This window comes from Corvus kubaryi, unplaced genomic scaffold (assembly GCF_017639235.1).
Source record: "Corvus kubaryi isolate FWS band 111438036 unplaced genomic scaffold, C.kubaryi_AGA036_p1.0 37220, whole genome shotgun sequence".
In the NCBI taxonomy this organism is placed as follows: domain Eukaryota; kingdom Metazoa; phylum Chordata; class Aves; order Passeriformes; family Corvidae; genus Corvus; species Corvus kubaryi.
Genome location: NW_024581063.1, coordinates 1,235,105 through 1,259,336, shown reverse-complemented (window position 1 = coordinate 1,259,336; position 24,232 = coordinate 1,235,105). Strand labels below are relative to the sequence as shown.

The following is a 24,232-nucleotide window of genomic DNA, read 5'->3' as shown; positions in this document are numbered from 1 at the left end:
GGCCTCAGGAAGCAGCTCCAGCCTGGCCGTGCTGCTGGTGTGGGAGGCAGCAACCTGCTCCAGGACCTGGATCCAAGTGCCACGGGAAGGGATAAGGGAGCTCCTGGCAGGGCAGGAGACTTGTGGGAATACTTACCTGGGACTTGGGACAACAGGGACTCTGTTCCTCTTGCCTGGGAACATTTGGGTGGCAGGCCTAGACCTCAGAAGACCACGTCCTTTCATGAAGGGCCAGCTTCCTGGCTCCCTGCCATGTGTATTTTCCCTGGAAGGATGGGAGACACATACCCTGAAAGGTTTTAGGGAACCAGCTCTGCTGGGAGGTCTGTGAGGCTATGGTGCGAGGAACAGGGCCTTCAGTCTCGTGTAAATTCTGGTGGGTGACTGCTGAGGGCCTCTGGTTCAACCCTTCACTCACAGCAGGACTGTCACCAACTGCAAGACACCATCCCAGGGTGATGTTTGGTGGGACAGGAGCACTGGGTGGGAAGAGCTCTGAACATTGTCCATCAAAGCTCTTGTGACACCCAGAGCTGGTAGACAACATGCATGGGAGACCTGGCCAACCCCAAATCTGCCTTGGATATCTTCCACCACAATGTTCACTCTGCTGATCCAAGATCTGGAAGCTCACACCCCTCAGGAGATGGTGTGAAGGGATTCCAAGGCTGGCAGGGAGATATAAGACAGAGGAGTTTCCATGGAAAAATGTTTATTGCTTAAAACTGGCCTCTAATGCCAGGGATTACAAGAGAAAGCTTCTCTCTAAGCTGCGGGCAGGGATGAAAGTGCTAATTACCACACAGTGCATCATTAACAAGCCCCAGCAAAGCTGGGAAAAGTTTGACTCCCTGATGGTTACATCGAGCTGGCAGGAAGGGCTGTTATCTGTTATCAAGGTTCCCCACACCGGGACAGTAAAATCCCTGATGAGACGCATCCCAAAGCTTATGCACTTCCCTGAGACTCATCCCAAGGCAGAGGAGCTCTGTCAGATGAGGGAGACACTCTGGGATGAGGCTGGAGGAGCAGTTTGGGAGCAGGCAAATCCATTTGCACTCTGATGGAGAGGAAACACCTGTAACAGATGCAAGATGGGAAGTGACGTCTTTCCTCTCTCCTCCCACCCCCCAGCGTATCAGGGTACCTGCTTAGATCCTCGCATGATCCCTCCCCATATCCCTGTTGCAGGCTGGGATTAGGGCAGCCTGGAAGGGGCACTTGGGGTCCGTGGACAGCAGAGAAGGGCCGGACCTGCAGCCCCTCATCCAAGCTGAGTAGCCCCAGGAAGGCAAGGGAAGGAACGGGACCAGGCCCAGCCCGTTCCCCACCCAGGCATGGGTTGTAGTGCCCATGGGATCAAACATGGAGTCTGTGGGTGGGATGGAGATATTTGGGAGGGCAATGGGACAGCTATGCTTCTGTCCCCATGATGTCTGAGAACACATGGAAACCTGTAACACTGGCAGGAGCTGACAGCAGCTGTTTGGGACTGGAAGTAGAGATGATCAAGTACCCAAAGCAAGATGCTCTTCCTGTCATGTGCCACAGAAGGTCCAGGCTGTGTCCAGAGACTTGTTCCTCTCCTGCACGATGGCTCTTGGAAGGGGCAGAGGGCTGAACACTCAACAAAATTTCTGGATGAGGATTTCCTCAAAGTGCAGCTGAAACCCCTCCTGTTTCAGTTCCCACCAGGATGATGTATGGCTCCTGCTGAGCTCTGCCTCCATCTCCTGGCAGTCCTTTCACGTGACCCTGACCTGTCTCCATCATAAGATAGGAAACCCACTGATCGGTGTAGTGGGTAGCAACACCTTCTCCCTCTCTCAAAATGTGTAACTTCCAAATAGAGCTGGAAAATGGATCCTTCTTGCAAATATATCTAGAGTCAAACCAAGGCCACGGCAGCCTCTCTGCTCACCAAGGTGGAACTGATGAGAGGGAGTCCCTCCTTCCTTCCTCCTGTCCTTTCCTTCAAGCTGCTCCATCATGGGCCATTCAGCTGTGACGAAGATTCCTGGGCAAGGACCCACGGGACGGGCTTCATCACAGCAGAGTCCCAGCTCGACCCCAGCTGCAGCTTTGTCCCTGTCAGGGAAGAAGACAGAGGGGTGATGGGGACAGCTATGGGGCAGAGTGACACCTGGGCATCTGTTTTTCTGGCTCCAGTGGGTCAGAAATCTTCCTGGTCCATCCCCAAAATCACCTCCCTGCCCAGGCACGTACCCACTCTTTCCTCACTGCACTTCCCAGCACGGAGAGAGGCGGCTGATCCAGCACTAAACGTCTGCTTGCACAAGCGGTGATGGGTGCTGCTCCCCTCGCCCCCACCTCCCTCCGGTGACCTGCATCAAATGACTCATCCCTAATCCAGGGATCCATCTCTCCAGAGGGAGTGAAGCAGAAGCTGCCCAAGGAAGAGGACTGCCCCAGCAAGGGCAGGGTGCTGACAGCGGGAGAAGAAACTCCCTGGAAAACGTGTAATGTTCCCTTGAAACTGTGTGATGAAACACACACCTTTACTACCTGCAGAAATAGCCAGGAAATTTAACATTTGAAAAGGTGAAAAAACACCATGTTTAATAATGGCCTCTTCCTATATGCAGAGTGCTGGGTGAGGGGTAAATCAAGCAGTTTTTTCACACTTCCCAGGATATGATCTCATCAGCAGTCCAGGGAAGAGGAGCATCCCACTGTCACCATCACGCCCCATTTCCATCACTGCTGGGGACAGATGAGGGAACCAGAGCAGCTCTGGGAGCTCCCCCCTGACATCCTTGCACACAAACCCTGTGTTGCTGAGAAGAAGGGGAACTCCCTCCCCCTTGTTTTCATTGCTGGCAATAGGGTATCTCCCCAAAGGACAGGTTTGTGATGCTCACCTGAACAGCCCCAAACCCGCCGGGCCTCAATCCCTTTCAAAGGCAAACTCCACATTTGGTCTATCCAAGCCAGTGCAGGGCTCATCTCTCCGCTGCCTCTTCCAGCTCCAGGGAGTGCAAGGAGGGATGGTTTAGACCCTCATCCCGTGAGTCACTTCACTTCCCCACCGTGATTAATTTCATCCTGCCGGTTACCACCCACCTCCTCAGTTGTCCTCTCCCACACTGGAGGGAGATGTGTTTCCACCTTTCCAACAGGTCCAAAGCCCCACGGGCATCCGTGTGATCACTCCTAAGGATTTGCTCTGTTTGCTGTGAAGTTCACAACTTCCTCTTCTTTGCAGAGGCTGACAGAGCTGGAGCTGGTGCCACATCCCCACCAGACAGCACATCTCTGCACATGCATTCCCCAGCCACGTCACCCTTGCCACCCTTTATGTAATTTTTTTGAACAACTCTTGGGGAGGGATTCAGTGTTCAGACTGGGTAGGACCATTTGGGGACTTGAGGGGAAATGGCAAAATCCTTGCCCAAAAAATGCCTTTATTTCCTGTTGGGCATGAGTGGAAACTTGTTGTTGCCTCCCTCTGCCAAGGGGGTGGGCAGCCAGCCCATTCACTGGGATACAAAAAGAAATAACCAGGGGATGGCTGTGCCAATTTCAGAGGGAAGACCCCAAACATGGGTCAGGAGAGTGTTTCTGCCATGCTGGTCCCTCTCAGTATCAATACAACCTTCTTCAGCCAACCAAAATGCCAAAGTACAAGAGCAAACCACAAAAGCTTGAATTTCCATGGTCTCCATGCCGTGGCCAGGTTACAAAGCTGAGCATCTTCTGCATCATGGAGCTGGGAGCACCTCTAGACCCATTCCTTTCTGCTGGTCCCCTGTGCCAGTCTCTGTGTCACCTTGCCCGGTGACCAACAGCTCAACCAGGACCTTCCCAGGGAAACTCCCCCAAGGATGGGGCCAGGAGCAGGGTCATCAAGGAGGCCACGCAGCCACAGCCCGTGCTCGATGATCTCAGCTGGGAACCTTCACCAGGCAGTGCAGGTGAGGGCTTTGCTGTCTCGGACAAGGATCCACAGGGGCCTGGCAGCTCCAGGGTCTTCCTGCCGTGTGGAACTGGACCTTGCACTGTTCTGCAAGAAAAGTAAAGGAGAAGAAGGCAAACCGCTCTCAGGACTGTGCCAGCCCGTAGCTTCCCTGTGTGCCCTGGGACTCAGCAGGAGTGCCGGAGCGGCTGGATGATCTAACCGCCTTTGGAGGAGGGCACCCTGAAAAACACCGGGAGAAACACAGCCGTGACTCCACGCCAGGCTGGCTCCTCGCCCGCAGCCCTGGCAGGAAGCGCTGGCAGGCGGGCAGGCAGCATCCCGGCTCATCCCGGCGCTTCCCGGCTCATCCCGGCTCATCCCGGCGCTTCCCGGCTCATCCCGGCGCTTCCCGGCGCACGCCCCAGCTCCCAGCCCGGGACCGGCCGCAGCGGAGGTAGGCTCGGGGTGGGGAAGGGGATGTGGGTGTTTCTGCTGCTGCTGCAGGGATAGCCTCCATTCCCGGGGAGGAATGGCAGCCCTTTCCCAGCGGGAAAGTGAGCTGGTCGAGTGCTGCGGTGAAAACAACATTTCGCCCCCAAGCAGCGTCCCAGCGTTGCCCCAGGCGGGTCCCGGGTGGGCGGCACAGCGCAGCCAGGGACGGGCAGTTTCTCTGTCCCCTCCGGGTTCCTGCCGCTTCCTCGGACGATGAGGAGCTGACACTGCCGGGCCAGCGAGGAGCAGCCCGGCGGGGCTTATCCTGCAGCGATTCACCCAGAGCTCCGGGCACAGAGGGAGCCAGGCTGCTGGATAAAGAGCTGAACTAGGGAGGGTGGGAGCACAGGGAAGATTTTGGGGATGGAGAACAGGCAGAGGAGGGGAGTGAGCGGCCCAGCGGTGTTTGCGCGTTTTGCTGTCCCTCTTTGGGGACAACCTGATTCCCTGGTGGCTCCAACCCTGTACGCCGGGAAGATGGAGGGCTCCCGCAGGAGATGCTTGAGTGCGTGCCCAGTGCGGGATTGCAGAGTCCAAGGGGCACTGAGGTGCACGCACAGCCGTGCCCGGGACCAGCAGAGTGCTGGCAAGGGGGCAGGAGGTGGTTCCGTGGAGAAGGCTGGGTGGAGTGGAAGTGTGGAGATGATTTTCTCTCATCTGGGTGCCAATTTCCAGTTCTTCCAGGCAGCAAGATGACGCTGTGGGATGGCTCCTACCCCTTCTACCCTGGAGCCAATGCCTGCTTCCCCTTTGACACCACCCGGGCTGTCATCGTCACCGTCTTCCTCTCCATGTTGTTGATGTTCATCATCATCCTGCCAGGGATCCGGGGCAGGGGGGTAAGTGGAGGGGCAGGGGCAGTTCAGACCTCTGGTCCCACATTCCTCTTCCTTCCCAGCCTCGATAACAGACTTGGCAAGCAAACCTGCTCACAGGTTCAGGGCCAGGGCTCTGGGATCTCTAGAGAGCCATGGGGCTGAGCTCTAGCCCGTCCAAGCAGGCACACCCATCCCAGAGACACCAAACACCACCACCCCAGGTTTCTGAGGAAGCCAGATCTATCTTGTCTGGATTTCTCTGTGAACAAGCCTGAATGATTTCACCAGAGTGGAGCAGCAGGGTGAGGCTCAAAGATCTCACCCCACCTTCCCAGAAACCTCAGTAAAAGCAGGAGGTGTGTACCAGGTATGTCCCAGCACTGCTCGCTGGGCTCTGCGTGGCCAACAGACCCCGCTGTGAGCCACATTGGGTGCTTGTTGTGTGCCCAGTTTTGCAGCAGGGCTGGTTGAGAGGCTTCTGCCCCCCAGGGGACACTCTACAAATGCTCAGTCACTCCTTTTGTCTAAAGCTGTGGCCAGCTGTCAACAGGCCCAAACACATGAGGTTTGGATAAGTGTGGAAATTCCAGCTGAAGACTGTTAGGAGGAATGTCTCCACCCTCCTTCCCAAAAAAGGGGACGTCACAGCTTTCTCCAGTGGGTCCTTTTGATCTTCTGTCTCCATCTGGATCTCCCTGCTGCCTCCCCCCACCATGGCAGGGATGCCCTGGCCACATGTATCCTCCATGCCACCCACCCACAGAGCACATGGGGTGACTCCCCAGGGGAGGAACAGGTCTATTTCTCACCATCTGGTGAATTCCACGCTTGGTGCCTGAGGTGTCCACGGCAAAATCTGACTGATACCTGTCCCTGCACTCTGCTCACCCCTTACAGCGACTCTTCTGGTTCCTGCGCTTGGTGTTGGGACTCTCCATGGGAGCAGTGGTGCTCAGTGAGTACTGGGGTCCTGGGGGGAAGCTCATGGATGCCCAAGACGTGGAAGGGAAAGGTGGGGGAGGGTGAAGAGACCAGCCAAGGCCTAAGACCAGCCTGTAGGGTGAGTTCATGGGGAAGATGGACACATGTCTTTTGTCTGGGGCCTGGTTCCAGCAACTGGTGGAAGGTGCAAGCACCCATCTGTCTCCAGGCTGAAGACTGGTGGTCATATCCAGGGCAGTCACCAAAAGCCCACCACCAGCTTCCAGGGTTCAGGCAAATTGGCAGGGGCTTAGATGAGAAGCAGTGCCCAGACAGTGCCCACACACCAGCCCCCCTGCCTCCAGGGTTAGGATCTGCACCAGGGCTGGGGAGAAACCAACCCAAATGGGGCTTTCAGGGTCATGGGCCGGGGTTGATATTGAGGAAGGACATACAGGACTTTGCCCCAGCCCAGTCATGACCTTGGGGTGAGGTAGGGGATGCTCAGACAATGGTGACTGTCCTGGCAGGTGCTTCCAGCACCAGACATCTTGCTGCCAGGCTGTAACTAACCCCTGGAGTCTTCACAGCTGTCCAGTTCACCAGAGACTGGGAGACGGGCTGGGTGCAGGCAAACACCTCCTACAAGTCCTTCAGCCGTGCCCAGGTGGACGCGGACATCGGGCTGCACATCGGCCTGGCGGGGGTGAACGTCACACTCAGGGGTGAGTCTGACGTCCCCATCTGGAGCTCTGGAGTGGCCATGGCCCCAGGAGGTCTCCAGCTGCTCTGGAGGGGCCCTTGGTCTGTCTGGAGGCTCCTGGGACCCTGCTGTGCCCATGCTCCTGGCTGGCAGTGCCCAGGTGCTGGCACAGCAGGAGCTCAGCTCATCCCTCCTGCAGGAAACCCAGTGCACCAGATCAACGAGACCATCAACTACAACGAGCACTTTCCCTGGAACTTCGGAGCGGATTACGACCGCAGCTACAGCGAGGGGCTGGAGAAGGGGCTGCCCAGCCCCATCCTCTACGTGGCAGAGAAGTTCAGCAGTCAGAGCCCGTGTGCCGTGCACAGGCAGTACCGCATCGCCGGCCACTACGCGTCCCTCGCACTGTGGTGAGTTACAGCGAGGGGTCAGCCCTGTCCCCCGCAGCGAGGGGGAGCTGGAAAGAGCCAGGGACAGCACAGGGAGTTTTACTGAGCCACCCTCATCGCTGTAAGGCCGTGCCAAAGCCTTGGCTTTCTGCAGAATCTGGGGTTCTCGTGCTTCCTGGCCTGTCACAGATCCATAGAATTGTGAATCGCAGAGAGATTTGGGTTGGAAGGGATCTTAAAGCTTATGTTGCTCCAACCCCCTGCCACGGACAGGGACACCTGCCACTATTCCAGGTTGCTCCAAGACCTGTCCAACCTGGCCTTGGACAATTCCAGGGGTGCAGCAGCCACAGCTGCTCTGGGCACCCTGTGCCAGGGCCTGCCCACCCTCACAGGGAACAATTCCTTCCCAATATCCCATCCAGCCCTGCCCTCTGGCAGTGGGAAGCCATTCCCTGTGTCCTGTCCCTCCAGCCCTTGTCCCCAGTCCCTCTCCAGCTCTCCTGGAGCCCCTTTAGGCCCTGCCAGGGGCTCTGAGCTCTCCCTGGATCCTTCATCCTTCTCCTCTCCAGGTGAGCACCTCCAGCTCTCCCAGCCTGGCTCCAGAGCTGAGGGGCTCCACCCTTGGAGCATCTTTTGTCGATGTCTCCAGACTCCTCTTATGTGTTCCCTGCCTTGATGTACAAAACTGTAGTCTGAGAAAAATTATTCTTCATTTAAGGGAAAACAGACGCAGCTGTGGGGCTCATGGTTCAAGATCTCTCCCAAGGACCAAGATATAGAGTCCCAGTTAAGACAGGCTGTGAAGGGTCTTCTTTTGCACATCCAAGTGGTCACGGACCTGCCCAAGGGGAGCAGGAGGGACCATCAAGAGGGTGCTCAGAGCTCATCTGTTGGTATGAAGCTGAGAGCCCTTTGTGTGTGTTGTGATTGTGAAGTCTCAGAGGAAAGGCACCGCAGGGAAGAGCGAGCCTTGCAATTCCCCCGTGAATGGAGGTTCCAGGTCCCTCTACCCATCTCCTTTTTTATTTTCAGGAAAAATAATTATCCCCACCCAAACATTCCTGTACTTCAAAGCAGAAATGTTCACAAAAACCTTATTTTTGTTTTTTTCCTTGGAATCAGAAAAATTGTTAGGCTCACCCCCCAGGGTGCTGAACCTACAGGGTAGGGCTGGCAGCTGGGTGCACTCCAGGTGCTGAATCAGGTGTGGGCATGGCTCATGGTGCAGTTCTCCAAACAAAGGTGTTCCTCGATGCCATTTTTCCTCTGAACACGTGGGAACTGCCTGGGGGTGGCCCGTTATGGACAATCACAAGAATCAGAAAAAAGTTACTTTGGAGGGACTGTTAAGATCTGATTGTTAGAGAGACACCTCTGCCCAAATTAAGGTGCAAACGAGACCATATGCTGACATCGACAGTATGGATTTTATGTCACAGTAAATATGAGGTAGACAAAGACAGAAAGAAATAGAAAAGGAAAGGGGGGAGGAGAAAGAGTGAGAGAGAGACAGATTAAGTGAAAAATATGACCACCCATGGAACCAGACGGTGTCCCATTGATCCTCTTCTTCTGGTCTTCTCAGTGGTGGGGGTCCCACGAAACTCAGAGTTCAGTGCAGGCTTAGGTTTAGGTGGGAACACCCAGGTTCCTTCCCTGCAGGGTGACTCCTACCCTTTGCAACGCTGTGGATCAGGTGTATTTTTCTGGTGGAAGGGCTCAGACCCTGGAGGTGCTTCAGGGATCTTCAATGGTTCATGATCCCTTCTAAGACATGACCCTGCCTCTCACACCAGCATTGAACCGGTTCTGCCCCTTCAGAAGGGATGCAAGCCCTCAGGCCGAGGTGTGAGCGGGAACAATGTCCCATCCCGTGTGAACGGGACCTTCCCGGGAAGGGAGGGCGAGTTTTCCAGCTGAGCCAGTTGTGTAACGGGACATTGGCAGGATAATAAACACCACCCTGCCTCTCCAGGGTCTGCTTTTTATCAGCCTTCTCCCTCATCTGGCTCAAAACCCAGAGCTTCTGGGCTGGGTCCTCTGTCTGACACTCATCGGAGGGTTTGCCACCACACACCCAAAACCCCTCCTTCCCTCTCGTGGAATGCAAACCCAGGCCCAGCAAAGCATCTGCTGCCTCTGCAAATGGCCAAATGTTTGTGCTATTAAACATTAACATTTCAGTCCCTCACAGGAACCTCCAGAGATTTCTCCTCCAGTCCCACACTCAGAGCAGGGCTGATGCCAAAGCCATACCAAGGTGCTTGGGGGCTTCAGGGAGTTCAACACTGAACGTTCCCAGGTGTGGAGATGGCTCTGCACCGCTGCGGGATCTGTCCCACAGCTCCAGCACTCGTGTCATTACAGAACTGCTTGGGTTGTGAGGGACCTCTTCAGATCGGGCTGTCCAGCTATCTGCTGAAGCAAGGCCAGCTAGACCAGGTTGCCCAGGGCTTTATCCCTCCATTGGAACATGGAGAGGAGATCCTGAGTAGATATTCTAAGCCTGATGTTTTCTGCTTGGTTTTGTGGTCCTTTTGCAGGCTGGCCTTTTGCACATGGCTCATTTCCATCCTGCTCTTCTCCATGTCCATCCTGCTCTATGGTGGCCACATGCTTCTGCTCACTGCTGCTCTGATCCTCTTCTCACTGCTCTTCTTCTTCACCGCGAGAAACACCCCGAAGTGCCCCATCCAGTTTGGCCCAGTTTCCTTGAGAACAGACTATGGCGAATCCTTTTGGCTCACATTAGCGACAGGTGAGTGCTCAGCTTGCTTCTGGGGCTTTTCTTGTCCCTCCCTGCAGAGATGATGCCCCAACAGCACCTCATCCCTTCTTTCTCCATGGCTGGTCACAGAAAACGATAATTTTGGGTTAGAAGATTTTAGATTAGAATTATCAAGGTTGGGGAGAAAAAGAGAAGAGCAGTCAAGAGATTTGAATGTCTGAAGTTCCCTGCTGGATAGAGATTCCCTCTGCCTTTCAGGACCTGCCCCACATCCGGGCAGCAATTGTTTCCTTTGATCAAACCAGAATTTTCCATGCTACAACATCCAACTCCAGGGAGACCAGCCCTTTTCCAGTAGCAGAGAGTAATGAATTCCCCCTGGATAATCCTCTTTTTCAGGCTAAGCAAGCTCAGGTTCCTCCAGCCTTTCCCTGTGCACAGTGGGCTCCATCCCCAACTCTCTGCCCCAGTTTATGGACCTCTCTTTTGTACTGGGGAGCCCAAAGCGATGCTAAAATCGAGATGGGGAAAGAGAAATCAACACCTTCCCCTGACGTGCCAGGTGATAGCACATGTCCCTGCTGCCCAGCTGGGTTTGGATGGAGCTGGAAGCCAGCAGGACTCCTGCAGTGGTGTCACTGTGTGTCACCATGCATTGCAGGGCTGCTGTGCCTGCTCCTGGGGCTGGCCATCATCATCCTCAACTCCGTGCAGCCAGAGAAGCTAAAGCTCATCTTTAACCTGGACAAGAGCAGCAAAGAGGAGGTGTGGGACAAGTCCTGCCTGCCAGCTGAGCCCAGCTGCTCTGCACAGGATGTGCTCATGGTCCCCCTGGGTGAGTTCTGCCAGGTGACAGCCACCCAGCTCTGAGGCACAGGGAGGCAGGGCAAGGCCTGGAGATGCTGCTCCTGAATTCACCAAATCCATCAAGAGGCCAGGTGGAAAGAGACATGACAAGAGCCAAGTGATGAGAATATCCAGATCTGAAAAGGTGTCTCAAATACAACAGTTTGCCTTTTTTTTGTTGTTCTGTTTTTCTGCCCTTCCCCTCTGTCCATTCCTATGTCTTCCCCAGGACACAGAGATTAAACCAGAATAAACTGGGAGGAAAGTAAGTAACTGCAGACTCATAGATATGAACCAAAGAGAAGTAGAGCCCCCACAAGAGCCCCCTCACCCTGAAAACCCTCGAAAAGTCCCCCTGCCCTTGGATGCTCTTCCCATCAGCAGCCAGGAGGTGCAGATGGAGCTGCGCTGCCCAGGGTGCCCTGTACCCAACATCTCTTGGTATGGGGTGAAGAGCAGGATGGCAAAGAGGAATATGATTTAGTAGGATGCTGGAGGTACCAGGCTGGGTGGAGGGAAGGAGAGGAGGAGGTGGGAAGGGAGGTGCAGCAGTGCCTTGGAGACCAGCTATAACCCATTAGGGAGAGGAGAGCAGCACCTGCAGTCTGGGTTCCTCCTGCCCAGCTGTGGAAATCCTCATGTCAGGGGCAAGAGACACTGAAATTCTGCACTTCCAAGGCAGAATTGTCCAAGCCACTCTGGGCTGTGGGCAGCCAGCAGGACCCTTGTCCACGCTGGCAGGGAGGGTGCACGCTTCAGCTTTGCCCCCCTTTGCCTCTCTCAGGGTTTCACTACTTTTTTTCTGTTTTGTGCTCGTTTATTTTCCCCTCCATCTCCATAAAATGTTTGACCTGGCCTTTCACTTGCCTGTTGATAGAGGTGTCCCTCTGAAGGCTGTTGCTGTGACGTGGCAGCCACAGGGAAGGGATAAAGAAAAGGCAGAGACCTTTTGTGGTCCTGAATGGGGCACCTAACCAGGGCCAGCCAGTGTGGGGCAATGAAGCCAAGTCAGTGCACCCTGAAGAGGGTATTGGAATATCCCCAGCAAACAAGCAGGGGGAATACAGGAGGACTTTAGTTCCTGGCGTGCCCCTGTGGGAGGTTTGATGGGAGCGATATCCAGCCCCGCAGAGAGGTTTGCAGAGGAACCACCATGGACCAGGCCCTCTGGGGAGGAGGAGCTCAGCCATGGCATCCTCTCCCATCCCATTCCAGTGGGAAGAGCCTTCAATGAAAACCTAGAGGACCCAACAGGGTTTGGAACTGAACTCCTTTGGCTTGGGAGATCTCAGCTGGGATGTTTCCAAGGACACCTATCAGGAGATGCTCCAGCCTGCAGATGGACCAAATCCAAGGCGCAACAAATGCCTTTGATTTAGTCAGTCGAAATTCAGGCCTCAAAAACCTTTCCCTGGTGTGTTCCTGCCTGGGGAGCAGGGCAGTGGCCGCCTGCCAGATGCCGTGGTGGTTGCAGTGAGTGCCACCAGGGTGCCATGGTCCTCGCAGAGCCCCAGGCTGCGCTCCCCGAGATGCTCACAGTGCTTTTTCCATTGCTGGCACTGATTCCGGCTGGATGCCAGATTCCCTGGACACTGAGGGGCCAGAGTCCACATGGGCCAAGAGCCGGGAATTTAGTGGTGATCATTTTACCTCTTGTTGTCCAACACCACCTCAGTCCAGCCAGGAAACTGAGCTGGGAGCTGCGGTGGAGGGAGGAGGTGGGACCTGCAGCAGCACAATGCAGGGGCTGCTCAATCACGGCTCTTACAGGGCAACTGCAGAAGCTGCTGCGACCTGGTGAGGCACAATAATCACCCCCGAGCAGCGGCCCTGGCTGTGCCCGTCCGTGTGGAGCCAAGGGAAGAAGCCCCCCGCCTGCACATGTTCTTGCAGGTGGCCAGTCCCCTGGCACAGCCAGCCCGTCCCCTGGCACAGCCAGCCCCGTCCCCTGGCACAGCCAGCCCGTCCCCTGGCACAGCCAGCCCATCCCCTGGCACAGCCAGCCCGTCTGTCCTGACCCGCCCCTGCAGTGCGTGAGGGGTCTCTGCATCCCCCATCGTGTCACTGTCGCAGCTCTGCTGGCCCCGTGCAAGACCTGCTGCAGAAATCCCGGCCGTCCCGTGTTTAATCTCACAGCTCTGGTCCCAGCCCTCAGCTCGTTAAAGTCCTTTGGAGGCTCTCCCATCCCTTCACAGCTCCTCATGACAAAGATTTCTTAGTGGCTGACCCCGAAATGTGCCAGCGAGACTTTTGTCCCCATGGGAAGGATGCTGCTGCTGGAGGCTTGCCAGAAATGCAAGAGCTTCAGCTGTGCCCCAATGGCCCCTCCTTGAGAAACCAGCCCCCCAAATGTCCAGAGTGTTTCAAAGGACAGGGGTTTTAGTAAAGTTTTATTGAAAATAATTCCTGTGCAGAACAAACCACGCTAGTGACACACAAATACCATCTGACAGAAATAAGTAACTTACCAGCAAGGGTCTTTTCTCAGAAAGAAAACTCAAAATATGGAAATTTTGTACTTTACAATTAATTGGAATGAAGGTGCCCTGGCTTCCAGCATTCAGATATAGAATCCCAGAATAGTTTGAGTTGGAAGGGACCTTAAACCCCATCTCATTCCACCCCATGCCATGGGCAGGGACACCTTCCACTGTCCCAGGCTGCTCCAAGCCCCATCCAGCCTGGCCTTGGACACTGCCAGGGGTGCAGCAGCCACAGCTGCTCTGGGCACCCTGTGCCAGGGCCTGCCCACCCTCACAGGGAACAATTCCTTCCCAATATCCCATCCAGCCCTGCCCTCTGGCAGTGGGAAGCCATTCCCTGTGTCCTGTCCCTCCAGCCCTTGTCCCCAGTCCCTCTCCAGCTCTCCTGGAGCCCCTTCAGGCCCTGCAAGGGGCTCTGAGCTCTCCCTGGAGCCTTCTCCTCTCCAGGTGAGCACCCCCAGCTCTCCCAGCCTGGCTCCAGAGCAGAGGGGCTCCAGTCCTCAAAGCATCTCTGTGGGCTCCTCTGGACTCCCTCCAGCAGCTCCAGGTCCTTCTCTGCAGGTGGGGTCTCACCTGAGTGGGGCAGAGGGACAGGTTCCCCTCCCTCCCCTGCTGCTCCAGCTGGACAGGGATAACTTCATTCTTCTCTCTCCTTCCTTTCCTATGGCACCTTTTTGGCCTACACTAGGCTACAAGTTTTGTCTAATAAAGGCCAAATTTGAAAGTGAAAAGGATCACATCACCACATCCCCCACGACAAACTCTGTGGCACATTTACTCAGTCTTTGTTTCTGGAGCAGTTTTTTTTATTCCAGCTCCTGTAGCATCCAGCCTGCAGAAGCTGGATCCATGCCTGGCTTTCCTGGACACACCTAAACCACGAAATTTCATGTTTGGGAAAGAAATGAGCAGGTGTAATCCCTGGCTTTTGGAGTGGCAGGTGCTCCCAGGGAGAAATGTCACCCATGAGCTGCTTCTCATTTTCAGCAGGAACAGACCATTGGAGAATCCCTGCACTGTGCTGTGGCAGGGCACGGAGCAGGAAGGGCATTCCTCCTGGGACAGGGATCCCCAGGTGGCTGTGCAGCTCAAGTTTCTGGAGCTGTGAGCTGCTCTGCTGGGAGCCTGCCAGCATCGCCTGCCCCTTCCAGAGGGCACTGCCAGGGAGATACAGTCTGTGAAGGCACTTGCCAGCAAGGACCTATCCCACCGTGGACTTCAAAGGCAGTTGGATGGGGAAATGCGTCTCTGGGGACATCAAGAAGAGTCTGTGATCTGCCCTTTTGGGTCCATCTTCAGGGAAGGAGTGAGAACTTTCTTCTAGATGCTGTTGATTTCAGAGGGTTGAGAAGGAGACAGGCCCTTGCCCACAAAATGAGGGTTGATGAACACCTCAGGCATTTCCTGGTACTCCTCTGCTTTGTCCTCACGGAGATCAAAGAAGGCTTTCAGCAGGTCCAAATTGAGGTGGTGCATCGCCACGATGGTGATCCCAGCCACAAAACAGAGCAGGCCTGGAAACAAACACGCTCTCTGATTGGGTTCCTGTCATTCCAGCACTGTCCCCACCCAACAGCTCTTCTCGGATGGTCCCCTGCCAGAGGACAATGCCTTTGCTTATGGAAGGTCACCTTCTATTGTGTGAGCTGTTCTGAGCATCTTAAAGCCCAGGCACAGGTCTGAAAACCCAGGCAAGTGATCCCAATGTCTTTGCACCTCAGGAGCTATAAATGCCTCCACCGCCCTTGAGATGGTGTTTCCCCTTTTCCTATCCCTCTCCACATCTCTGCCAGGATCTGCTTTGCCAAGGCACAGGCTGGGGCTCTGGGGAGCTGCACTTCCCACCTGGGAGGGAAGCACTGGGACTCTTGTACATCCAGAGGGACACAGTGATGTGACCTGGGGCACCCTGATGTTCTTACCAATTGCTAGCACGAGCCAGAAAGATCCCCCATAAACTACGTGCAGGGTCCCGGTCCCAATCTGGATCAGACACATCGGGGAGTTCCTCACGGTGGAGAACGAGAGCAGCGAGAAGATGGTGAAGGCCCCTGTGACCAGGAGCATGTATCCTCCATAAACAAGGACAGGCATGGAGAAGAGAATGTTGGAGATGATCCATGTGCAAAAGGCTACCCTGGAGACAAGAGAAGACCAACAGATGAATGGTGCGAGTGCCACGGATTAGGATGCTCTGTGTGAGGATTTCCAAATGGGAGGAGGAATCTGGGCTCCAGAGTGCACTGTACAGGTGGAGAAGCTCTGTAGGCAGGCAGGAACGATCCCTAATCCCCACACTGAGCAAGCACACGTGTAAGGCTCACACTGCTGCACCCAAAGGGCAGAAACACAGATTTCCTCTTCCTGTTGCTCAGCCCACAGACAGGAGCAGCCTCAAGGAGGCTGTGGCAGCCCACTCGGTGTACCTGGACCATGCCAGTTCCCTGCCCTTCCACGTGTGGGGCAGCACAGACCCTGAGAGCAGCACCAGGGCTGGGATAACTGCAGGAGCAGGCAAAGCTCTGCACTTGCTGAGGAGTTGGGCTACAGAGGAAGCCCTCAGCTATAGACCAGGAGGTCTTGTTCCATGGCATCCTTCCCTAGTTTCTGTGTCCCTGCTGTCAAACACCAAGCAGGGAGAACAGCATTGCAATGGCTCTTGATGGCCAACAATGTGGGGGAAGGGACCATCCCCTGCCAGCTGGGGACCAGTTCTCACCCAGCCCAGGTGGGCAGTGGCATATCTCTGACCTTGCCAAGGAGTCCAGATCAACTCCACAGAAACAGCAGCACCATTTTTCCTCACCTGATCCCAATCTTAGGTACAAAATACACTCACAGGGGAGGTTGGGAGAGTTCTTCATGTGTCCATGGGCCTCTCTGGGCTACTAAGGACAGCAGCTTCAACTCCATCCATGGGGATGGACTTCTGCCATCATCACCACATCACAGCAAGGATCTGCACCACGTTCCTCTCTCCTGTGCTCAGTCCTGCTGCGTTTATCCAGCAGAGAGAACCAGGACTTCCTCTCCGCTCATCCCAAAGTGTCTACAGTGCCTGGCAGGGACCCCTCCATGCACACAGCATCCCTCTCGGAAGGAGGCAATCTCACCCATCCCAAAGGCTGGGGGAAAGGCAGCCAAGCCCTTCACATCCCTGCGCCTCCCGTGCCTGCAGCAGGACGGGACAGGGCTCACCAGAGCATGGCTGAGGCGTAGTGGCCGGCGATGCGGTACTGCCTGTGCACGGCACACGGGCTCTGACTGCTGAACTTCTCTGCCACGTAGAGGATGGGGCTGGGCAGCCCCTTCTCCAGCCCCTCGCTGTAGCTGCGGTCGTAATCCGCTCCAAAGTTCCAGGGAAAGTGCTCGTTGTAGTTGATGGTCTCGTTGATCTGGTGCACTGGGTTTCCTGCAGGAGGGATGAGCTGAGCTCCTGCTGTGCCAGCACCTGGGCACTGCCAGCCAGGAGCATGGGCACAGCAGGGTCCCAGGAGCCTCCAGACAGACCAAGGGCCCCTCCAGAGCAGCTGGAGACCTCCTGGGGCCATGGCCACTCCAGAGCTCCAGATGGGGACGTCAGACTCACCCCTGAGTGTGACGTTCACCCCCGCCAGGCCGATGTGCAGCCCGATGTCCACGTCCACCTGGGCACGGCTGAAGGACTTGTAGGAGGTGTTTGCCTGCACCCAGCCCGTCTCCCAGTCTCCGGTGAACTGGACAACTGCCAGGAAGAATTAAAGCGGGGTTAAAGCAGGTCCAGTTTCAGGCCTTGCTGTGCTCAAGGGGAGAATCACAGGAGAGTGGCAGCATTCCCACCATGGCACTGCAAGGGAGTGTTAGGAGGGCAGGAGTGCTGACTCAGCCACCAGGATGTGCCCCAACCAGCTCCCACACCCTGCAGAGCTCAGGACCTCCCCTTGCTAAGCATCCACTCCCTGGATCCGGGAGCAGCAGAGCTCAGATCCCCAGGGATGAACATCATGACCTGATTTCTCCTTGGACATCCTCTCCAGAACTTCCCTGCAAGCTCCCCGCCATGGCAAGCACCACAGCACCCAGGGACCAGGCTCAGAGATGAGCCTGTTTGTCAGCCACAGGAACAGGGGTGAGTCTCATTTCACACATTCAGCTTCCTAAATCGCACTGTTAGTGAATAGTAAAGGTCACTGTCAAATGGAGGCAGTGGAGAGGGGTGGGAAGTGTCATCACAGCTCGGACAGTCCTTCCAGCTGGGAGAAAAAGAAAAATTTGAAGCATTTCTGGTATATTTTTTTTGGCACAAGGTATCCTCTCCTGAAGCACTTCCACTTCGCAGTGGGTGTGGAAAGTAAAGCCGATGATTTGATGTCAGGGTGAACAAAACTTTCCTGAGAAAATGTTCAGTTGTTGAGTCAACTTGAGAGGGCACTGATGCAGTGGGAGCTCCACAGGAATGCTTTTTGGCTGCAGTGTGCCCTGCTGCTGCCAGACAGAAACTCTGACTCTGGCTTCAGAACAATTCGTTCCTCCCATGTGCCCCAGCAGAGGCCGGCTGCAGCCGTGTCACGGAGCAGGGCTGGATGGCTCTCCAGGGCTGACCCGGATAGGGGGCTGTGGAGTCAGCCCTGGCCTCCACCCCTCTGCCACCTCCAGCCTGGCACCATGCTCCCAGGCAGCTCTGGTGGCATCTCCCAGAACCTGGACATCCCCAGGATGGCAACCGCATGCTGGGATGGTCCATGAATCCTGCAGCTGGTCCCAGTCTGGCTACCTGCTTCTAGTGCCTGGCCAAATCAGGGCTGAATCTTTTAGGTTATCATTATCCCTCTCCCTTCATCATCCCTCTCCGAGCAGTCCTGTAATCCGACTTGTCCTTCACAGCAGGAGGGATTCTTTGATTTAGGGTCAGGGTTGGTTTCTCTCGCCACCTATTGTCTTCTGTCCCCTCAGCACACCTTTTCTTGCCCATCCTGTTGCCCTGTCCAAGTTGGAAATCCCACTGCCTGGTTTCCACTACCAGTTATTACAGAAGATTTCCTGGGTTTTACTAAATTAAATCCTCTCCTTCCTCTCCTCTGACCTTGCTCCTTGGGAGGTCTTTACCCCACTACTGCAACCTCTGCCCTGCCTGTGTTTTATTCCAACCTGCTCCCTCCACATCCCTGCAAGGCTCCTCACATCCTCCAAGCATCCTGGCTGCAGCCCCAGGCAGCACAAGAGGGCTCACACAGTGAGGGAAATAATGGAAAATTGGTGAGGAGGATTGTAAACACACTCAACCGAGGTGCAGCTGGGGTGTAGAAAAACCCATAGATCACAGTAACCACTGTCTAGCCTTGTGTGTTGGAGAAGCAGAGCATCTCTTAGGCAGCTCAGAAGCACCTATTGAACAGGCTTGAGATCCTACCCTGCTACAGGAAAGATCAAAGTACATCAGTGAACTATACCTGCACAAATCCCTGAAATACAGGTGAAAACAGCAGGTTTGGTGATCCTCTGGCATGGACTGAGCTCCGTGGTGCCGGTCCCCTCCTTGTCCCTGCCCAGTGCTGCTTTGGGGATCCTCCCGAGGGTGAGGTAATGAAAATAAATCTGCTCTTTGCATTTCATCCTTGCTTTTGTGGTTGTTTCTGCACCCTGTCTGTGTCAGGTCACAGACGCTGTCAGAGGAATGTGGGGCTGCGCAGCCTGATGGAGCTGGGGCGGGTTGAGTTACAGCCAGCAAAGCTCCCAGAAGTAACCATGGGCACCTCCGAGCGCCCTCAGCCCCCGTACCAGGGAAGGGAAAGCCATTTTGGGAAGATATGCAACTGCTTTGCAGAGCAGGGGTGAGTGAGGTAGACCCCACAACCCCAGCTCACATTTCCCAGACGCAGACCCTGCCCCAGGGCTTAATCCCGCCCCCAGACCCATCCCCGAGGGCTGCGCAGCACTTACCAACAACCACCACTCCCACGAAGAGGCTGAGGAGAACACGGAGAGTCCAGTACAGCCTCTGCAGGGAGAGAGGTGGGACATCAGGCAGGGACGAACAACCCCGGCTCTCCTCCTGCCTCACCCTGAACCACCCCGGAGGGTCCCAGCAGCCAGAACAAGGGGAGCAGTTGCCCGTGCCCGGGGCCACGCACCGCCCGTCCGCGGATGCCCGGGATGATGAGCAGAAAGCTGCAAGCCAGCGTCAGGAAGACCACGATGACTATGATGGTCCTGATGTCGAACCCAGCAGCCTTCCTCTGCTGCGGGTAGAAGGGGTAGACGCCATCAAAGAGAGTCATCCTGCACCTCCAGAAGCCTGTGGGAGAGGAGTGGTCACAGCAGGGACCCTGCACTGCCCTGCCCGGATGCCTCCAGCCCGTGATGGCTCAGCTCTGGAGTAACCAGCTGAGGGAGGTTCGCCTAAAGAGTCCCCAGAGGGACAAGGAAATGTGACGCTGCAAGCAAGCAGGAGGGTGGAATACTCCCCAGCAGAGAGCATGCCACCCAAAAGCCCTCCGTGGAGAAGAGGAGGTGCCTGGGGCAGGGCTCCAGCAGCCCGAGGGACGTGGCAGCCCCTGAGCTGCTGCAGGGTGAGGAGCAGCCCCAGAGCAGGAACCTGTTGAGCAGCTCTTGCCCAGACAGCGCCGGGTCTTTCCCTCCAGCAGGTGCAGCCAGGGCTTTCCGCTTTGGGGTGATCCCTTAGGGGAAGTGCCCAAGCCAGTGACCCCTGCAGAAGTGTTTTCCTTCAAAATTACAAGGAACCACTGAAAACATGGATTTCACAATAGCAAAATTATTTCCAGCCAAGGGCCAGCAGTGCCAAGTGGAACAAAGCCCACTACTCCCACTCCTGCCTGTTTCCTCCAAGAAGCTTTTCCCCAAGAGCTGCTGGTCTGGTGAAGGAGGAAGAGGAAGAGGGAGGATTGGTCCTGCACTTGGTCCAGAGGGGCCAGAAGCAGCCCCTAGTCCCAGGATGAGAGTCCAAAGAACATACAAACTTCGGGAGCACATCTCAAGGCTAAAGGAAGCTGAATTACATAAGTTGAAAAGGTGTGTCAATCCCACAGATGACTTTGAACTTCCTCTGACACTCCAGTTCCAGCAATTACACACCTTCTTCCTGCGCCTGAGTTGGATCTTTTCTAATAAAATTGGTAACACACTTAGTCCTCCTGTTTTGCTGATTTAATAGCCTCTCTGCATGTAACCACCTCGGCAATGCCAGAGCTGATTTGATTCCTGACCAAACAGCGTTTTATTCTCTCCCTGTACGGAGGAGGTGATTTTATTCTCATTTTTCGAGAACAGTATTACTCATATTTTTAGGTAAGATCCAACCCAGAGCAATTCAGCCACAAAAAAATGGTCCCAAATCCCTAGAAGTGAGTGGGGATCACGACAGCTATCATAAAACAGTTTGCTTGGACAGCTGAATTGCTTTTCAATACATAAAGCGGTATTTGATTTGAGAATAATTTTCTGTCCAGTAACCCAGATAATAACAGCCAAGAGTTTAATGGAGACTGGGATTTTACAACAGATCTGGACCTGAATTTATCTTGTCTCTGCTCCAGACTAGCAGAGCTGTCATGTGGTCTTACGAATCTTCTTTGGGGCTATTTTGCTGCAAGAGCTTTGGTTTTTTTCCTTGGAAAGCCAAACCCAGAGAAGGACAGCCTTCAAGTGCTATGATTACCTGGCAAGCAGGAGCTGTAGTTGATTCCCAAGGCTACCGAAATCCAGCAAAAGTGCCCACAGAACAGTCAGAGCTGCTGCAAGAAAAGAAATAAATGAGCAGTTTAACCTAGGACAGACTAAATCTTACTGACTTGAATTCCACTTGTTTCCTGGTATCTTTGTCCAAATTTCCTGTGAGATACAATGGAGTAAAGAAAGATTTCCAAGTCCGTATTCACTAAAATGCAACTCTTCACAGCTTAAAAAATGAGAAACCAGAACATAACAAGGAGGATGCTACCTTGTTAAATCTTAATTTAACTTTCAACCAACACTAAGGGATATCTGTATTTCTGTACACTTTGCAATTTCTGGGACTTGTTTTACAGAGAATTTCCAGGGAAACAACTCTTTTGCTGCCTGCCCATCTTTCTCCCTTGATTGCCCTTCACAGAAGACCAGCTCTTTGGCATTTTTGCAGCTTTCAAGTGGAAAAGTTTTGCCTACAGTTCATGGCAGGAGAAACTGAACTTGTTGCACCTTGGAAAGCATCCTCCACACTGAAGCATTGCTGTGACCTCAGAGCCCCTGTGGTTCCCTCTGCCACAGTGTATGGAGGGGGGGAAGACTGGAAACATCTTCAAGGAAGGGTCAGCAATTCAGCAGAAATAGACGATTTATCTTATGTTTTAAAACATTCTGGACTTGGAGAGAAAGACAAAGGGGGCAGAAAGTTTGCCCAAACCCCAGAAGTTTCTCCTTACAGAAACTCCATTTCCCTGCTCCAGAATGAATCGAGACAAAAGGATTTTTTTTAAGTGCTCAGCCAAAAACTCCCGGTGGCAGAGCCAGCAGCAATCCTAGCTGGGCTGCTCAGGGCTGCAGGTCGGTATTCTCCGTAGGAAAAAGAGAAATCTTGTCCCCTGGAAACTGAATCATCAGAGCTGCAATTCGCAGGTGGAGAAGGAGGGGCGAGGGGCTAACCTCACTGCACTTTCCCGACCCTGTAGCAGGGTGGAATAGAAGAAACCGAGGGTTAGCTCCAGGCGGGGAGCATCCTCCCCTCGCGGTCCCTGCGAGCCGGGACCCCCGGAGCGCGGCGGGCAGCGCCGGGGGCCGCTCGCAAAGAGAGGGACCGGGGCGGGCGGCGGGGGGGGCCCTCACACCTCACCCCTCACACCTCACACCACCTACCTGCTGCTGCTGCTGCCGCTGCTGCAGGCGGCGGCTCGGGCGGCTCCGGCCCGCAGCGCTCTTATAGGCGGCGGCGGCGGCGCGGGCCGTATGTAACCCGCGGCACCGCCCGCCCGCCCGCCGCACTCCGGCCGCGCCGCACGCAGGTGAGGCCACCGCTACCTCAGCGCCCACGGGGGACCGGGGACACGCGGGTCACTGCCTGGGACGGGGGTCGGGACACGCGTGTCCCCGCTTGCGTGGAGAAAAGGGAGACAGAAGGGCTGGGGATGCGCGTGTCCTTGCTTGCGCGGGGGGACTGAGGGATCAGGGACACTCGCGTTCCCCGCTGGGGGTGTGTTTGAGGGCCACGAGTGTCCACGCTTGGAAGGATGTCTGGGGGACCGAGGCCACGCGTGTCCCTGCCTGCGTGGGTGGGGTGGCTCCTCGGGATCGGGGCCGCGCGTGTTCCCGCTTGCGTGGGAGCTGCGGGACCGCGAGCGCGCGTGCCCCCCCTGCCCCGCCCGGGGACGCGGTGGCCAGGGCCGTGCACGCTGTCACCGGCGGGGGTCTGTGTCACTTCGGGAGGGGACAGGGGCCCGTGCTGCTCCCGCTTTCTCCTGCTGTGGGGACACGTTGGGATGGGGCCGTGCCCGGGGCATGGAAGGGCTCGGGTCGTGTCCCCGTGTCACTGCCCGTCCTCAGGGCTGGAGGGCTCTGGGTGATGTGTGAGGACGGTGAGACGGGGCCGTGCGTGTCCTCACCTGCAGGGTGCGGTGGAGCCACGCACATCCCTGCCGGTGAGGGAGCAGGCACGGGACAGAGCGTGTCCCTGCCGCAGGCACAGGCAGAGAGAGTCCCCTCATGTTCCTCCAGGGGACGGAGTCTCTGCTGTGCTCGGGGGCACCGGGGCACCCGGCCCTAGGGGGAAGCTGGAGACACCGCTCGTCCCTGTGTGCGCATTGTCCATGGGGTGTGCACGTGTCCAGGATACTCTGGGATCCAAGGATGGGGAGATGTAGCCTGTTCTGAAATCCTAAGACTGATCGGTGGGTGGGGTAAGGCGGCAGCCCCCAAGCGCGTCCCACCAGAGATAGAAATTAGCTGGCACTCACAAGGACCATAGGGATCAGCCGCCAGGCTTCTGGAATGCCTTGGATCTGCTGTCCTCTGTGTGACCACACTTAGGTTCTGCCGTGGGGCTGATGCTCTCTCAGGATTATGGTGTTTTCCACAACCCCAGGTGACCTGTGGCGCTGGGGAGAGCCCAGGAGATTTTTGGAGGCTGAAACCCTAATTTTAGTGGAGCCAAATCTGCTGGGATCAGGTGGAACAAGAGACCCTTGCTCTGTGGGAAGCTGTGTGTTTGCACTATCTGACATACAGTTTTTGGAGGGCAGTGAAACTCCAGGCTTTGACAGGGCACAGGGATCCTCTCTGATGGGAGAAGACAAGGATGACAAGCTAAATTTCACTATATGCAGAGGGAGGGAATGAGCTTCCAAAGGCAGCACAGGGAATCTGTGGAAGAGTCTGGATGGCTCATCATTGCAATATTCCTGGAAAACTTGACAAGGCTGTGGAAATAATCCACATTTGGCAAGCTTTCCCTCAGCAAGCTGCACCGTGGGCTTCCAAGGTCAGTCTGCAAGATCACCACTGTTACTGTATCACACTGGCCATGACTCAGACTAGAAAACCTTCAGAGTCTTGGATTGATAAGGCAATAAGTGAATTTTGGTTTCTGGGGCACGGAGAGATAAAGGCATCTCATCTCATGGCTTGGGACAAGAGCAATTCCCATACCTGAGGAAGAGAGATGTGCTCAGCGACAGAAGGAATTTTAAAACACTTGTGCTGCAGGAGCTCTATGAGAAGACCCAGGGGAAGGGGGACACAATCTGTGCTGTGGCTGTGGTGATGTGCTTTGAGCCTTGGCTTTGCTCTGTGTCTCCTGAGCCGCTTCTGTGGCACCTTCAGACCTCACTCGGGATGGGGGTTGCAACTCTGCCCATTTTGAGCCAGCTGTGCCTCTGGGGTGTCCCTTCCCACAGCACAGGAGGCCACGTGGACCTCTGTGCACAAGTCAACCACAAGTGCTGCCGATGCTCAGGGAAGG

General features: G+C 55.4%; 3 protein-coding genes across 7 annotated transcripts in view; 2 read left to right on the top strand and 1 right to left on the bottom strand.

Moving 5' to 3' along the window:
- The first annotated feature begins 2,254 nt into the window (after window positions 1-2,254).
- Window positions 2,255-10,995, top strand: LOC121662021 (dual oxidase maturation factor 1-like). Its single transcript, XM_042022797.1, has 7 exons — window positions 2,255-4,373; window positions 5,087-5,250; window positions 6,127-6,184; window positions 6,741-6,875; window positions 7,053-7,266; window positions 9,792-10,006; window positions 10,638-10,995. The coding sequence occupies exons 2-7, from the start codon at window positions 5,104-5,106 to the stop codon at window positions 10,844-10,846; spliced, it is 978 nt and encodes a 325-aa protein (XP_041878731.1). The 5' UTR covers window positions 2,255-4,373; window positions 5,087-5,103; the 3' UTR covers window positions 10,847-10,995.
- Window positions 10,996-13,197: 2,202 nt separating this feature from the next.
- On the bottom strand, window positions 13,198-22,184 carry DUOXA2 (dual oxidase maturation factor 2). Of its 3 annotated transcripts, none has more exons than XM_042022799.1 (8): window positions 22,135-22,184; window positions 20,960-21,035; window positions 19,416-19,579; window positions 19,225-19,282; window positions 16,895-17,029; window positions 16,504-16,717; window positions 15,228-15,442; window positions 13,198-14,819 (listed from the first exon to the last, which is right to left on the bottom strand). In XM_042022799.1, the coding sequence occupies exons 3-8, from the start codon at window positions 19,560-19,562 to the stop codon at window positions 14,626-14,628; spliced, it is 963 nt and encodes a 320-aa protein (XP_041878733.1). In that variant the 5' UTR covers window positions 19,563-19,579; window positions 20,960-21,035; window positions 22,135-22,184; the 3' UTR covers window positions 13,198-14,625. The 3 variants fall into 3 exon arrangements, with proteins under 3 accessions (XP_041878733.1, XP_041878734.1, XP_041878732.1); XM_042022800.1 differs by having other exon boundaries at window positions 20,960-21,032; window positions 22,135-22,156; XM_042022798.1 differs by lacking the exon at window positions 22,135-22,184 and having other exon boundaries at window positions 20,960-21,171.
- The window catches only part of LOC121662020 (dual oxidase 2-like), a 27,107-nt gene continuing 19,927 nt past the window's right edge, over window positions 17,053-24,232 (top strand). Inside the window, exon 1 of one of the 3 annotated variants that reach the window (XM_042022794.1) lies at window positions 17,053-17,413. The gene's annotated coding sequence lies outside the window, so the exon portion shown is untranslated. Of the gene's footprint in view, window positions 17,414-21,787; window positions 21,826-22,245; window positions 22,281-24,232 lie in introns of those variants that run through there. The other 2 variants (XM_042022795.1, XM_042022796.1) reach the window with 2 other exon arrangements.

Bases quoted from the DNA above. Each gene is read 5' to 3' on its own strand.
- LOC121662021 (XM_042022797.1), top strand. From the start codon at position 5,104: ATGACGCTGTGGGATGGCTCCTACCCCTTCTACCCTGGAGCCAATGCC. The intron at 5,251-6,126 runs GTAAGTGGAGGG...CACCCCTTACAG, and splicing joins CAGGGATCCGGGGCAGGGGG to CGACTCTTCTGGTTCCTGCG. The intron at 7,267-9,791 runs GTGAGTTACAGC...GTCCTTTTGCAG, and splicing joins TACGCGTCCCTCGCACTGTG to GCTGGCCTTTTGCACATGGC.
- DUOXA2 (XM_042022799.1), bottom strand. From the start codon at position 19,562: ATGACTCTCTTTGATGGCGTCTACCCCTTCTACCCGCAGCAGAGGAAG. The intron at 16,718-16,894 runs GTGAGTCTGACG...TCCCTCCTGCAG, and splicing joins GGTGAACGTCACACTCAGGG to GAAACCCAGTGCACCAGATC. The intron at 15,443-16,503 runs GTGAGCCCTGTC...TCTTGTCTCCAG, and splicing joins TACGCCTCAGCCATGCTCTG to GGTAGCCTTTTGCACATGGA.